General features: G+C 34.7%; 1 protein-coding gene across 3 annotated transcripts in view; it reads left to right on the top strand.

Annotated features, from left to right (window-relative positions):
• The window catches only part of AKAP7 (A-kinase anchoring protein 7), a 171,881-nt gene that overhangs the window by 64,147 nt on the left and 92,156 nt on the right, over positions 1–15,578 (top strand). For all 3 annotated transcript variants that reach the window (XM_069077388.1, XM_069077387.1, XM_069077386.1), the window contains exon 5: positions 11,032–11,144. In XM_069077388.1, the coding sequence (XP_068933489.1) occupies positions 11,032–11,144 (113 nt within the window). The remainder of the gene's footprint in view (positions 1–11,031; positions 11,145–15,578) is intronic.

Below are 15,578 nucleotides of genomic sequence, written 5' to 3'. Positions count from 1 at the left end.
ATAAGGCACATAACAAAGACTGATTATAAGGCATCCATAAGGACAGACTGTTTACTTTTTATATATGTAAAATGTAAAATGAATGTCTAAGATTCTTATCAATAATTGGGTAGTTTATAAGAAAGATTGGGGAAAAAAGATTGGGCTAAACCTGAGAATTATATGAATTCAAAAAGTAAAACCATTTAGAAACAGCTTAAATGAGTAATTATTTGAGGTGCAAAAGTAAGAATTGATATAGAGGAATTAGATGGGGGAGGAGGACTGGTTGTTCTGATAACCTACTTTCATTGGGAATGGGTTTAAGAGGAAACAATACATACGTATTTAGAAGAGTATAAAAGTCTTCTAAATTCAGAAGAAATAAAATGGTAGGGGCATAGGGATGGGGGAGAGGACAAAGGAGGGATCTTTAGAGGGGAGGGTGAAGAAATAGGCAAAATAGGGGTTTAGAAGGGTGTTTAGATTTATGGGAATGGGAAGATAAGGGGAGGGATCCTTGGCAGGGGGGTAGGCAAGTTATAGAAGGACAAGGTAGTGCATAGAGGTAAAGTAGAGGAGGCAGGAGGGATAGGAAACGAGAGATAATCATACATAAAAAGAAAGATCAGGGGTAGAAAGGTTTGAGATAGTATATGTCTATATATGTATATACTATAGAGAAAGATCTGAACTTTATTGCAGCCTTCTGGGGGGAGTTTGGGAGGGGGAGGGAGAAAAAGAACAAAGCAAAAAAGTGCACAGCAGAGAACAAAAGAAAACTCACAAGAAAGCAAAGATGGACAAATCTCAACACGAGTATTCTTTATTATATAGGATTTCCTGTATTGAAAATTTATGGTTACATATTTTGAATACTCTTATGTTCTGTGATGCACGACAGGCTTTTTTTTTCTAACTTTCTATTTAAGTTCCAATATTTACGTTTATGATATGTTTTTGTTTCTTTTCTCTATTCTATATTTGTGTTCTGGCTTTTGAGTCTAAAATAAAATTTTGAAAAAGAAAGAAAAAAAGTTAAAAGACCAAAAATATTTATGGCAGCTCTTTTGTGGGAGCAAAGAATTAGAAATTTAGGGGATGCCCATAAATTGGGGAATGGCTGAACAAGTTGTGACGTATGATTATGATGGAATACTATTATACTTACTGTAAGAAATGGTGAGCAGGATGTTCTCAGAAAAACCTGGAAAGATTTGCATGGGCTGATGTAAAATGAGGTACTGTGTACAGAGTAACAGCATTATTATAAGATGATCAGCTGTGAATGACTTAAGCTATTCTTAGCAATACAACAATCCAAGACAACTCTGAAGGACTTATGATGAAAACTGCTATCCATCTCCAGAGAGAGAATTGATGGCATTTCAATACAGATTGAGGCATCCTTTTTTTTTCATTTTTCTTGGGTTTTTGTTGTTGTTTGTCTGCATTTTGTTTCACAACATGACTATTCACAACTACACACGTATAACCTATATCTAATTGCTTGCCTTCTTTGTGAGGGGAGTGGGGGTGGGAAAAGAGGAAGGGAGAGATTTTGAAATTCACAAGTTTAAAAAGCAAATGTTGAGGATTGTTTTGCATATAACTGGGGGGAAAATAAAATACTGAATAGATGAATTTTTTTTAAAATGAGAAACTAGGACAGAGCCTTGGAATGAGACATGGGCAGCAGTCCAGCAGAGGAGACCAAGGTTTGAAGGTAGAAGAGAGAACCAGTAAGAAAGAGAACTGTCATGACTACCATGGTCGTAGGAGGAAGACTTAGTTAACAGTATTACGTTATAGTAAATGCTATAGAGTGGTCAAGAAAGAAAAGAACTGAGAAAAAGACTGTTGGATTTGGCAAATACTAAATGATTTGATAGTTTTGGAGAGAACAGTTTTTGTTGAGTAATGAGGTGATTGGGAGATACTAAGAATTGAGGAAGAATAGAGGAAGAATAAATGCAATGTGAAGATAGCTATTTTTAAGAATTGATCTGTAAAAAGGAGGAGAGATATAGGATGATAGCTTGAGGGTCAAGAGGAATGCTAAAGTACTTCTGAAATCAGATGAATCCATTATCTAATCAAAGTGGGCAATGTCTCTACCAATAATATAGCTTTCTCCCATAGAGGTCTTCCTATCCTATGGAATTTTTATGTGTATCTTTTATTTTTAAAAAATCCTGCATAGATCTATCCTATTCTCTAATAACCTTCCTCTAGTTCTTTTAATATTTTCTGAATACTAGTCTTTCCCTATCCATTTTTTCCTTCCTACCTTTTTAGTCTTTTTATATTACTCTGCTCTGTACACTCTATGATATAGCTTTACTCTTTTACTTTCTCTTCCTTTCACATAACCATGCATCTCCCATCTCTGTGCCTTTGCACTGGATATCCTCTCTTCCTGGCATGCACTTCCTCTTAATCTTCCCATCTGGGAATTTCTAGTTTCTTTCAAGATTCCTCTTAAGTATCTTCTGTAAGTAGTTTTTCCCAGTCCTCCCAGTTGGGTCAGCCTTCTGTTTTAAGGTTACCTTCCAAGTATCTGTGTGTATTTCATATGTAACTTTATTTACATGTTTTCCCCAAGATTAGAATGTAACCTTCTTGAGTACTGGAATTGTTTTTGCCTTTCTCTGCATCAACAGGGCTTAAGTCAGTGTCTAACACATAGTAAACATTTAATAAATACTTGTTGATTGAATAATTTCCTGTATAATTGTTCCACATTCTCTGATCACACATTATACTTGAGACAATGAGATAATATTTGTGTTAAAAGGATGGGATTTCGTGGCAGGTGACAATATAGAATAATTTAAAGCTCTAAACAGTTTCTCAAATGTGATTTAGCCCATTCTTTTATTCAACTTTGGATCCAGCTTATTTTCTGTCTCCAATGCCTTTACCAGATATTTTATGTGAAGCATTCTGTAAACATTTTAAGAAATTATACAGAAAGACATCATATGCTTTCTATTATCTTCAAGACTTCATATTAAATTTCTTAAATTTTACAAATTTTATTGAATATAAACCATATTTTGTGGAATAACTTACAACTTGAAAGGTGTTTAAAATAATTTAATAATCATACTTAAACGTAATTTTGATGTTGAACTTTTTTTTATTTGAGCAAAGGTTTGTAATATTTGGTTCAACCACAGAGTATGTTAAATCTAGTTCCACATGAAGCTTATTTTTGCCTTTTGATTTAAAATAAGAATAAAGTAAAAGTGCCCACTCACAGAAATTTGAGGAAGAAAATGGTAGATTACAAGGTTATTTATTTAGAGATAGAAATTTATTGTTTACTATTAGCTATCTAATCAAGGAAAATGAACAGCTAGTTATATAAAATTATTAGTTTTCTATTGACTATGGATAAGCACTATATGTATTAAAGCATAAATGTACTTAGAGTTCAGATGAACACATTGCTTTATTTTTAGCAATATTTATATAGAAACTAATCTTTGTAAAGAAACTCTTTAGACATGATGTTCTTCTCTCCTACCACTGGCACACTGGCATATTGTCACAGAAACTCTACTGAGCAATTAACCAGTGTTTCCATCCAGTTCATTTGAATAACTTCCAAAGAGAAAGAGAGTAAAATAAGTGGAAAATGAGTTTAATTTGGAAAATAATGTCAATAATATAATGAGAGACAATGTAAGATTTGTTTTTTTCAGAGCGTTTGTGGTGTTCCATGATAGTTTCATTATGACTTGTTGTGTGCATGCCCAGTGATCATGGTTTTCAAATAGCATGGCATTTGTGCTGTAAGAGTACAAATGGTCATAGCATCTTGATCCAGTGATTATACAGCTAATAATGTAACAGGAATGAGGAACGACTCTGGGAATGGGGGAGCTACTCTGATAATGTATATATTTAAAATGAGGGGTATTCGTATGTGAATGAAAACTTTTATTGGGAATTTGTTTGCCTTGAATGGTCTTGTGATGGGTTTGGAAACAATTTGATAACAGATTGAGATACTTAAAGAAGACATTGAACTTGAGTGATCAGAATTTTGTATAACCATTACATGAAGATCAAAAACCTTGCGTGCATGCTTAGGATGGTTTAGAATGCTTCAGAAACAAACCTATAATGCTTCAAATATACATATGTTTGTTGACACAGAGGAAAAACACATTTGTAATTTATTGTAATTGTAAGTTTTTTGCTGCTTAAGATGCCATTAAACATTTTTGGCACAAACCTCTTAAACTTTCATTTCGAATTTCCAAAGGATTGCCAAACTACCAAATTGTAACCAGTAGTCTACAACATACCTGTTACCACCTCAGTTCCCCACCTCCATTTTTATCTGTAAAGTTATCCTTCAGCACTATTTGCAGACTGAACTCTGCCTATCTAATAAGCCTCTCTTAGGTATACCTTAGGCATACTACTAATACAGACTTCATGCCATTGCTGAGCTTCTATCTCAAAGTATGAGAAATTAGGAATTTGTATAAATCATATGGACAGTTCTGGGATAACTCTAATTACTTCATATATTTTGCCAGTTTTTAATATTCCTTGTTGCCACAGTGATGAGATTCAGACTGACACCCAATCACCACTTTCTTGTACTGGTCTTTCTTCTGTACTCAATCCATTCCCTATTCACCATAAGCTTCACTCATGTATTGTCATGTGTATATGATATAAAATTCCATATAGCCTTGTTTTACTGTAATTAATTGGATCCCCCAGATAATTTGACAGAAGCATGATTTCAAACCTCTACTTTTTCTTTAAAAGAAATTTTATTAATACCTCTTTTTTTTACATCGCAGAATTTTAAAAATTCTCTCTAACAAAGAAACAGTAAAACAATTGGCCTCTCCTGACAGTGTATATGTCTCTTTCAAATAACATTTTATGAAAAATCTGTGAGTTTATGTAAGTGAAGGAAGGAAACAGAAGTGTGATCAGAGAGGTAGGAGGAAAAGAGGATATTTTTATATCTCAGAAGACAAGGGAGGAAAGAGTCTCTACTTAATAGAGAAAGGCCAAAAGTACTAAAAATTATAGAGAGATTAAAGAGACAAGGGCTCAGAAAAGATCATTGTACTTTTTAAGGACACCAGCAGTGACCTTTTAGAAAATAGTAAAATACTGATAGCAAAAATCAAACCAAGCAGTGGAAGAAAGAGTAGGGAGTAAGGTCATGTGATAATATGACCTAATCTCTTGACTTCTCAAACTTTGTCTCTCTTATCTAAGAGATCTTATTATTCTTTACTTTGTTTATCTCCTGTCTTCTAAACCTATTCCTTGTTTTTAATCATAGCAAGCCATTGAATCCCTGGCTCCTGCCTCAATCTCTTGGTGTCTCCAGACTTTCATGCTTCACGTATCTGTCTCTTTGAAGACAGTCAATCAACAAATATTTATCAAATGCTCTTTAGACATTATGTTCCTGTTTGAGCTTATCAGCTCAGTCCTGCTGCCACTCATATCCTGATATGATATGTAGATAGGACCTATTTATAATACTAACAATATTTTTAATGTTTTAAGATTATGTGTACCGGGGCGGCTAGATGACGCAGTGAATAGAGTACTGGCCCTGGAGTCAGGAGGACCTGAGTTCAAATCTGGCCTCAGACACATAACACAAAAACTAGCTGTGTGACCTTGGGCGAGTCACTTAACCCCTATTGCCCTCCAAAAAAAAACCAAAAAAAATTATGTGTACCTAGCAAATAATGCTTTTTATATTGTGCCAGCATTTTGTAGGACTGTACTATTCAAACTATATTCATATTCTAGCAAATCTTCCATTTTTCTAATATATTATACAGTCTATTAATTCTGTAACATATTGGTCTCTTTTAAATTCACAAAAAGCATGGACATTATAATCAGTGCAGAAAGTATACAAAAAGGATTAAAAAATCCTTGATTTAATTTTTATTCAAATTACAATTATGTATATTGAATGCATCTAGTCTTTTTCAGAATTTTTGATAGAATGAAAGTTGATATATTTAAGACTCTAAGATTGTGCTAAATTATACTATTTTTAAAGTGCAATTTTTATGAGAAACATTGCATGATATTAAATTGTTGGGCAAGCTGTGATATTTGCCATTAAGAAGAAATAAAGAATTAAATTTAAAATATTATTTTCCCACTAAGCATTTGAATTTGATGTGTTACTTAAAATGCATAAGGAATTTTGTATGCATTAACTTTCACTGTTTTCTGTTAATACACATGTAGAAGTTATATGTAGCAATATTGCCACTGGAGGGAACCCATCTTCCATATAAGCTGAGAAGCAGACAGGAAAAATAAGTTTTGTGAAAGGGAGGAACAGAAATTGTGGGTAATATAAATAATCCTAGGTCTTTAAGCAGATCCTTGTATGCTATGATCTTGAAGGTATTTCACTGTAATAAATGCCCTAATCTGAAGTGCTCTGTGTTTTACCTTAAAATATGGCTCCCAGAATTGAACAAAATACTCGAGATATTGATAGATTAGGACAAAGTACAGAGGGATTTACATTTCCTTAGCTACTATGCCTCTCTTAATGCATCCTCTCAGTATATTAGCTTCATTGTTTTTCATATTGAAATGACTATTTATTAAAACTCTTAGAAACTCCCTATGTGGGATATGGCTTCAGAGAAAAAGCAAAATATAGGGAAGATATTGATCTTTCATTATTTCCAGGTCATCGAGGAATTTTAATTCTGATTCTGAACATAGAGCCTTACAGGTGATTAAGATTCAAATACTGGTTCCCCAAACTATTTCTTAGCCAATATTAGATTGTTTTGATAATTATTGCTTTATAATACAGTTTAAGATCTGGTTCAACTCAACCACCTTCCTTCACATTTTTTTCATTGATTCCCTTGATATCCTGGACCTTTTTTTGTTCTTCCAGTTGAATTTTGTTATAATTTTTTCTAGCTCTATAAAATATTTTTGGTAGTTTTATTGGTATTTCTGTTCAAGGGAGTGGGGAAGGAGGGAAGGATAGAATTTGGAACTCAAAACTTAAATAAAAGAATCCAAATGTTAAAAATTGCCTTAACAGGTAATTGGGGGAGAAATAAAGTATTATTTTTTAAAAGAAAATAGCCCCAGAGATGAGAAAAAAAATGCAAATATTGGGGTAGGTCTCAGCTGCATATCATTTGAATCTGTTACTTCAGATAGAGGATTTTTCAGATTAAGCATTTAAAATAACTGATGTTTATGTTTTTTCACCCGCTTTAACATAACATCTCATCAGATCCTGGCATATAGTGGGCAATTAATAAATATTGATTAATTGACCCACAGAACAACTCTGTGTGGTAAATTGATGAAGAAACTGAACAAGGAAAGATGATGCAGAAAGAGTATAGAAGCTGCCATTCTGTTAAATTCATAATCCTTAACCTAGGAAACACTGTAATCTGCTGTAGCACGTAGGTAGACACACTTCATAAAATAATTAGTTCTCTTTAAAAGGTCCTTGGACTGGCTTTGCAATTGCTGCCTGATCCAAGTAGACACTCTTAATTCTTCCTATGTACATATGCTCTTCACATTTAATATATATATGTGTATATATATACACACATATACACTCATACTATACGCGCACATATATATATACATATATATATCTTGTTTTTCTATTACCTTTTCCCCCTACATACTTTTGTTTTCTTCTTCTTCTTAGAGAGTTATCCCAGGTAAAGGAATTTTTTTCAAGAAACAAAGAAGAGGAGGAAAAAATCATTAGAATCAATCAATACACAGAAAAAAAATCTGACATCATATGCTATGTTCTATTTGTGGCCTTTGCAGAGGAGCAGGAGGAGATATCTTTTCTTGTTTCTTCTTGAGCAGTCTTGTTCTTTAAATTTTTGTGACACTACATTTCAGTTGTTTTGGGATGTTCCTTTTCATTAGCATTGTTGTATCCATGTATTTTCCTGACTGCTTACTTCACTTTATACTATTTCATGTAAGTTCTTCATGCTTCTGTCTTCATCATGCTTTGTCATTTCTTGGATGACATTAATAATCTATTACATTCTTGTGCCATAGTTTGTTTAACAATCCTCTAGTCGGTGGATTTTTTTCCCATTCTTTACTACCACAAAAAAAGTGCTGTTGTAAATATTTTGGCATTTGGACTTCTTTAAGACTTGGTATAGAAGTAGTGGTGGACGAGAATCCACTGTTTTGGGGTTATATTTAAGGGAATGACTGGCTCTGCTAGCCCCCAATGGCAGATTTTTCTGATATTATTTAAAATTAAATGCTAGAAAGTCATTATGACTGGGGTGCAGTAGGACTGCACAGTAGGACCCAGAACTGTAGTTAAAATGAAACAATTGGATCTTTGCCCCAAGTTACCAAAATTTAGGTGGTATTTACAATACTTTATATTCCTTCAACAGGAGTAAATAGTTATGCTTAGCACCTTATTAGCAAAAATAATTAAAACAGAACTCTGCTGATAGTGGTTTTCTTCACCCATCTATTGTGCTTCAGGTGAACTCTTCCTCAGCCCATTACTGTTCTTTGGACTCTTTTTTTTTTTTTAAAGCAATAGGGGTTAAGTAACTTGCTCAAGGTTACACGGCCAGTTATTTCTGGGTGTGGTGCTGAGTATCTGAGCCCGGATTTGATCCAGGTCATCCCGACACTGGAGCCGGTGCTCTTACTTGCTGAGCCACCTGGCCGCCCCTGTCTTTGGACTCTTCTGAAGGCTTCCCCAGCAGTGGCCTTGGATACTGGGTATTCTGCAGGTCTGGTATCAAAGGGTCTCTCCCTGTCCCTAGCCTCCAACTCTGACACAGGGAGTGACTTGAGATCTCTCCCCTGATGGCCCTTTCTAACTTTAAAATGAGTTTTTTGTTAAAATTTGATTTGAGAATTCTTCTCATGCTGTTTGCCTCTCCCTTCTTTCCCTGTGAGTTCTGTGGCATTTGCCCTTGGTGCCAGAATTGTTAGTTATGACTCTGGGAATTACTTTTACATAAAGAGGAGAATGCTCAGTTAGGCATACCACAAACCTCTAATTGGTTCCTTAATTGATGTTCCAGCTTGGAGTCTCTGCTTTCTCCAATTTAACCTTCACATAGTTGCCAAATTGATTTTCCTAAAATCACAGACTGACCGTGTTCGTCTTGTATTCTGTAAACTTTTGTGGTTCTCCATTGTCTGCAGGATCAAATACAAACCCTTCTGTTTAGATTTGAAAGCCCTTTACTACTTAGTCTCAATCCATTTATTTGGCCTTTTATCATATATTATTCACCTTCATGGATGCTATACTGAAACCAAACTGGTTTTTTTGCTGTCCCTAACATAGCACTTCCATCTCCCATCCTTCCTTTTACAGTCTATCCCTTATGCCTCTAATGTACTTCTACCTTACCTTCTACCCCTTAGAGTCCTTTTTTCCTTCAAAATTCTCCTCTACATGATGACTTTGTTGACCCTATCCACCAGTTGCTAGTGTTCTCCCCCTAAATTACCTTCTATTTATTTTGTTTATACTTATATGACTATGAAACTTACAAACATATAAATATATGTGAGTCCATGTTGTTTCCCCCTATAGAATGTAACTTCTATCAGGAATTATTTCAGTTTCTAGTGCTTTCCATGATTCCTGGTTTATAATGGATGCTAAATACTTGTTGGTTGATTATTACTTTATATACTCATATTTTGCGATATGTGGCCATCATATAGAGATAAAGGGAGAAAATGATTGTTGGATTGTGATCTCAGTTCCCAAAATAAAATAATAGCTTCTTCTAAACTACTTGTAATTAATTGTCGGTCATCTTCTATCTAGACCATGACAATGGAATTGACTTTCCTAGTAGAATTGTATTATACAATGTTAGATTTGGAAGAGATGTTAGGTTTTCTAGGCCAACTTCTTCAATTTATAATTCAATCAGTCAGTCAATAAGCATTCATTAGGCTCCCATTATGTCCTAGATATAAGGGAACTCTAAAAGACATTGTGATTATCTAAGTGAAATAATCATTCAAGTCAAAAGAAAAAAAATTAGTAAGTTGCTTATTTGGCATTTTACAGATAAAATAATGATTTAGTTGCAAAGATGCTCTTCAAGATTGTGGTCATAGAATAAGTTAGTATAAGGTATCCCAAAACTCTCAGTGCAGTGTAAAGCTGTTAAAGTTTAAAATTACACTGAGACTTTTGGGATGTCTTGTCTATGTTAAAATGCTTCTCTTCACTGTTCTCTTCACTAAGTAATGTAGAAATTTAAACTTAATAGTATGTTTTACTTTTCAGTCAGATATAGATGTCATTTAGAACAGCATGGCATCTTAGAGCTAAGAAAAATCTTATAGTCCGGCTGCCTAATTTTATGGATGAGAAAACTGATATAGGTTAAGGACTTGTTCACCATTATACAGCTGATTGTAGACAAACCCAACTTATTTAGTTGTCAGCCTTTTCTTTTTACACTTAGATGTAAAAACTTTTCAAGGTAATTTTTTTTTGTTTTACTTTGCAGCAGGATAACATTCATTGATACTTTGGTGTTAGTCTAATATCACATTGGTAATTGTATGCTATATATAACAGCCATCTTTAAAAATTTGTAATGCCATTTTTTATTTCAATATCACTAAAAATGGAATTTTATGTATTGGTTTTAAAATGTTATTTTCTAGAAGAATCTTTTTAATAGATAGAAAACAAAAACATGAATGACTACCTAGCTATTTCATTCAGCTCATTGACATTCAGTATTGTCATCATATTGACCCAACAACTATTTTATGTAGACAGTTAGCTTTTTACATAATTGTTTCTTTGCCTTTTACAAATATCAGAATGAGATTTTATTGCAGATAAAATTCGAGTTATAATACAAATCAGATATTACTTTTAACCAGAAATAGAAAATAATTTTTTCAGACTATCCTTTTTGTGTTACAAGAAATAAATGTGTACTTTTATAAATTATGACACAATTGATAGATAAAATATTTTTGTGTTTTTTCCTTTAGAGGTAGCTAAGAGAACATTTCAAGAAAAGGGTATCTTGGCAGGAGAAAACAGAAGTTTCAAGCCCCATTTGACCTTCATGAAATTGTCAAAATCACCAGAGCTCAGAAGAAAGGTGAGTTTGAATTTTTAATAGTATTTTTTCCAATTACATGTTGAGACCATTTTGGGTCTTCATTTTTACAAGATTTTGAGTTCCAAATTTTTCTTCCTTTCTCCCCTTCCCTCTTCCTAAAAATGGTAGGTAATCATGTAGAATATATTTCCATACTAGTCACAGTTGTAAAAGAAGAACCAGATCAAAAGGGGAAAAAAAAAGAATAAAGTAAGTGAAAAAGGTATGCTTCAATCTACATTCAGATTCCATCAGTTCTTTATTGGGATGTGGATAGCATTTTCCTTCCTGAGTTCTTTGGAATTGTCTTGGATCATTGTATTGCTGAGAAGAGCTGACTCATTCATAGTTAATCATTGCACAGGGTTGCTGATCCTGTGGGCAATATTTTTCTAGTTTTCCTCATTTCGCTTTACATCAGTTCGTACAAGTCTTTCCAAGTTTTTTCTGAAATCTGACTGTACAATATTTCTTATTACACAGTAGTATTCTATTACATTCACATACCACACCTTGTTCAGCCATTCATCAATTGATGAGCTCAGTTTCCAGTATTTTGCTGCTACAAAAAGGACTTGCTATAAATATTTTTGCACACATAGGTCCTTTTCCCTTTGTATGATCTCTTTGGGATACAGTCTTATTGCTGCATGAAAGAGCATTCACAGTTTTATAGCCCTTTGGTCATAGTTCCAAATTGCTATCCAAAATGGTTGATCAGTTCACAACTCCCCCAACAGTACATCAGTGTCCCAATTTTCCCACATTCTCACCAATGTTTATCATTTTCCTTTTTTGTCTTATTAGACAATCTGATAGGTGTGAGATGGTACCTCAGAGTTATTTTAATTTGCATTTCTCTTAGCACTTCTTCATATTCCTATAGATGGCTTTGATTTCTTCAGTGTATTTTTGTATATCTTTTTTTCCATTTGGCCAATTCTACTTTTTAAGTAGTTGTTTTCTTTTTCAAAGCTGTTGACTGTTTTCATAATTCTCTTGTATCACTCACATTTCTTTTCCCAATTTGTCTTCTCTCTTACATGATTTTTAAGCTTTTGAGAACTTCCATGAGTTCTTTATGGGCTTGAGACTACTTCCCATTTTTCTTTGGGTTTCCCTATAGGTGCTTTGACATTTTTGTCCTCTTCTGAGTTTGTGTCTTGTTCTTCCCTGTCACTATAATAACTTTCTGTGGTCAGATTCTTTTTTTGTTTTTTTGCTTATCTTTTTTTGCCTTTTCCTTTCTTTTAAATTTGAGCTCTGCTCCTGGGATGGAAGGGGCACTGTCTCAGGCTTTTTGATCCAGGAACTGTAGGCCCTGGCTGTTTACCTGGCACTTTACTGATGTTGCCCTGAGGCCCACAGGCGCCCCTCTTGTCTGCTGAGGGGTGGGGTGAGGGTGTTACTGGTGCTCCTGGAAGCTGTAGAGGTCTGGCAGCTTACCTGGTGCTGAGCCAGGGTGCTAGTGGGGGTGTCTGGGCTGTGGCGAGGCCAGTAGGGTGTTTCTGTGTTTCCTGGGGCTAAACTGATGCATGTGGTGGTCTGGCTGCTGGCAGCTGCTTTTTGCCCAGTGCTACTCCGAAGCACTTAGCAAGGGCTTGGCTGCCTGTTTGCTTAGGAACCAGTAGGGTTGGGTCTACGTGTTTGCCTGATGCTACACTGAAGCCTCTGGAGGTCTGGCTGTTGAAGGTTGTCTGGTTGTCTGGTTGTCTAGGGCTATGCTGAAGCATATGGCTGTTCTCAGAACTGGAGTCTGCCTGTTTTCCTAGCTATGCTGAGACATGTGGAGGGTTGGTATTTGCTTGCTCCACTGCACTGGGGCTCAAGGTCTACCACTGGTTTACTGGGGTGAAGCTTGCTGCTGGCTTCCTATCTTGGACTGCATTCCCTTTTACCTGAGCAAGACAGGCCTTTCTTGCCTATCTTCCATTTTTCTTGAGCTAAAAGATTGTTTCATCCAGTTTTTTTTTTTTTTTTTTTTTTTTTTGTTTTTTTGTTTTTTGCTTTTTGGGGGGGGGGGGGGAAGCAAGCACTATTTTGTGGTTGTTTTGAAGTGAATATGTGAGAGTTATAGTGATTTACTGTTTATTCTGCTTTCTTGACTCCTGGAAGTCCTACTGAGTTTGCATTTTTTAAATGACAAATTCACAGTTTTGCAAAACAAGGAACATTTGTCCTAGTAAGGAGTTCTCTTTAATTTTGTTTATAGTTTGATGCAGCTTTCAGCCTGATACCTTTGGGTTTAGAGGGATCTAGTGAAAACATATTATAAATAATAAATTTGACATTATTCATTTTATGTAAACTCTCTTTTAATATCCTAAAAAATACAACCGTTCATATTGTCTCTTCATGAGAATGAAACAATTCAATTATTTTTAAAGGGTATTATTCTAGAATATTGTGGATTAGATATACTATTCTAAAACAGTAGATGATAAAAAATTATTTGTCTGATATATAGTATTACATAATCCAGAATGTTTTATTAATATAGACTGACAATTTACTTCTTTGTTCATTTTCCTTTTTATTTTGCTTTCAACTGGATTATCCTTTTCCCAGTTTTCTTAAAATTCATCCAAGAATACAAATAAATGGTATCAGTGATACCTTCAATTTAAGAATTTTTTTTGTATTTGTGATATTTTATTTGAAGTGAGATAGTCCTTTGGAGACGTTTATCAATAGTACATCTCCTAGAAGAACTCTAGAACCCACAATTTAGCATTTAAAACTGCACATTCATTTAGCAGGCAATTTTCTTAACGTTCATATCAGGAACTCCTCCTGGGGCAAAAGTCTTATTGGAGTTAGCCTGGGATTTGTATGTTAAGAATTTTAGATTCTTTATCAAATAAAGTAATTCTTTATCAAAGACATTTTTCTGTTATCATGATTAAAAATGTCAGGTAACACTTCATTTAAAAAATTCATATTTTACTAGTTTTGCCCTGTTTTAGTATCTCCTTTTTCCCATAAAATATACTTAAAAATTTTAGGAAAAGCAGGATTTTGAAAGGCTTTAATCATCTATCTTTTGGGAAATTATATCACTGACATCATGAAAATATAAAATTAGTTAACTAGACAAATATGTGAGAGCATCTTTCCTAGATGTGTATTACAACTCTTCCATGCTTTCCTACCCTACTTGTTTTTTGTCTGTGTCCTTTTATAGATCTTCCATAGAGGGTTTACTTTATTGCAGGAGAGACCTTCTTTAACATCTTTTAATAACTTTAGGTTAAGAGAGAGGATTCTAGGAAGATGGTGGAGTAGGTCAGAAAATTCTAAGCTCTCAAGATTTTCCCCCACAAAAGAGTTAAAATAGCACCTTAGAGTGAACAAAGTATGGGTGGAGATAAATAAGAACAGGGGCATAATCAGGGTCCTCCTGGGACAATTTAAGAAGATCTGAAGAAAAATCCCAGGATAAAGTTTGGTCCCTGTGAAGAGTATACACCTCCAGGCTAGGTTCCATTTTTATAGTAAGCATCTAGCCTCTTAAACAATAATTAGGGAGCCCTGGTGTTAGTTGGTTGGAGAGGCTGCCTTGGCTTCAGACATGGGAACTCTTATACCTGTATAGTGAGGGGAGTTGGGTGTCTGAGCCCAGGAAGATCGAGGGAACCTCTACCAACACGGAATGCCTGACCCAGTTATGCTGCAAAGAGCTGCTGGGTAAGAAGGAACCAGCACACAACCAGTGAGTGCAGAAGCAGAGTGGCAGAAAGCCCCTGACAGTGGGCACTTACAGGAGACTGGGGGTTTGACTTTGGTTTCAGGGTAGAGGGAAGAATTGAAGATCTGGGGAAAGAGGTACCTTTTCTCATACTCCAGGGCTAGTGGTGACTACAAATAATTAAGCAAAAAATGCACAGGCAAAGGAGAAAGAATCCAACCATAGAGACATATTATGGGAATAGAGAGGACTGAAGTTCATCTTCAGAGGAGGATATTGAAGTAAAGAAACCCCCAAAGAGTGATGTCAAATGAACACCTGACCAAAAAGAGTTCATAGAAGATCTTAAAAAAACTTCAAAAATTAAATGATAGGGATGGAGAAAAAAAACTAAAAAAGAAAATAAGAATAATCCAAGAAAAACAAAAAGGGTATAAAAGGAAAGTCAGCTACCTAGAAAAAGAGCTGCAGAATCTTAAGGAAGAAAATAACACCTTAAAAATTAGAATTGGGCAAAGTGAAGCCAGTGAAATTATAAGAGATCAAGAAATGATTAAATAAAATATGAATAGTGAAGAAATAGAAGAGAAAGTGAAACATCTTAATTACTTTTGATTTTTTGGGTTTTTTTGGGGGGCAGTTGGGGTTAAAGTAACTTGCCCAAGGTCACACGGCTAGCTTTTCTGTGTGTGTGTGTGTGTGTGTGTGTGTGTGTGTGTGTGTGTCTGTTAAGTGTCTGAGGCCAG

The sequence above is a fragment of the Petaurus breviceps genome, unplaced genomic scaffold (assembly GCF_028583685.1).
Source record: "Petaurus breviceps papuanus isolate PSGF00001 unplaced genomic scaffold, PetGlider_PUasm1.0 90977, whole genome shotgun sequence".
NCBI lineage: Eukaryota > Metazoa > Chordata > Mammalia > Diprotodontia > Petauridae > Petaurus > Petaurus breviceps.
Note: the sequence above shows the minus strand (reverse complement) of the source record. Positions and strands in the feature narration are given on the sequence as shown.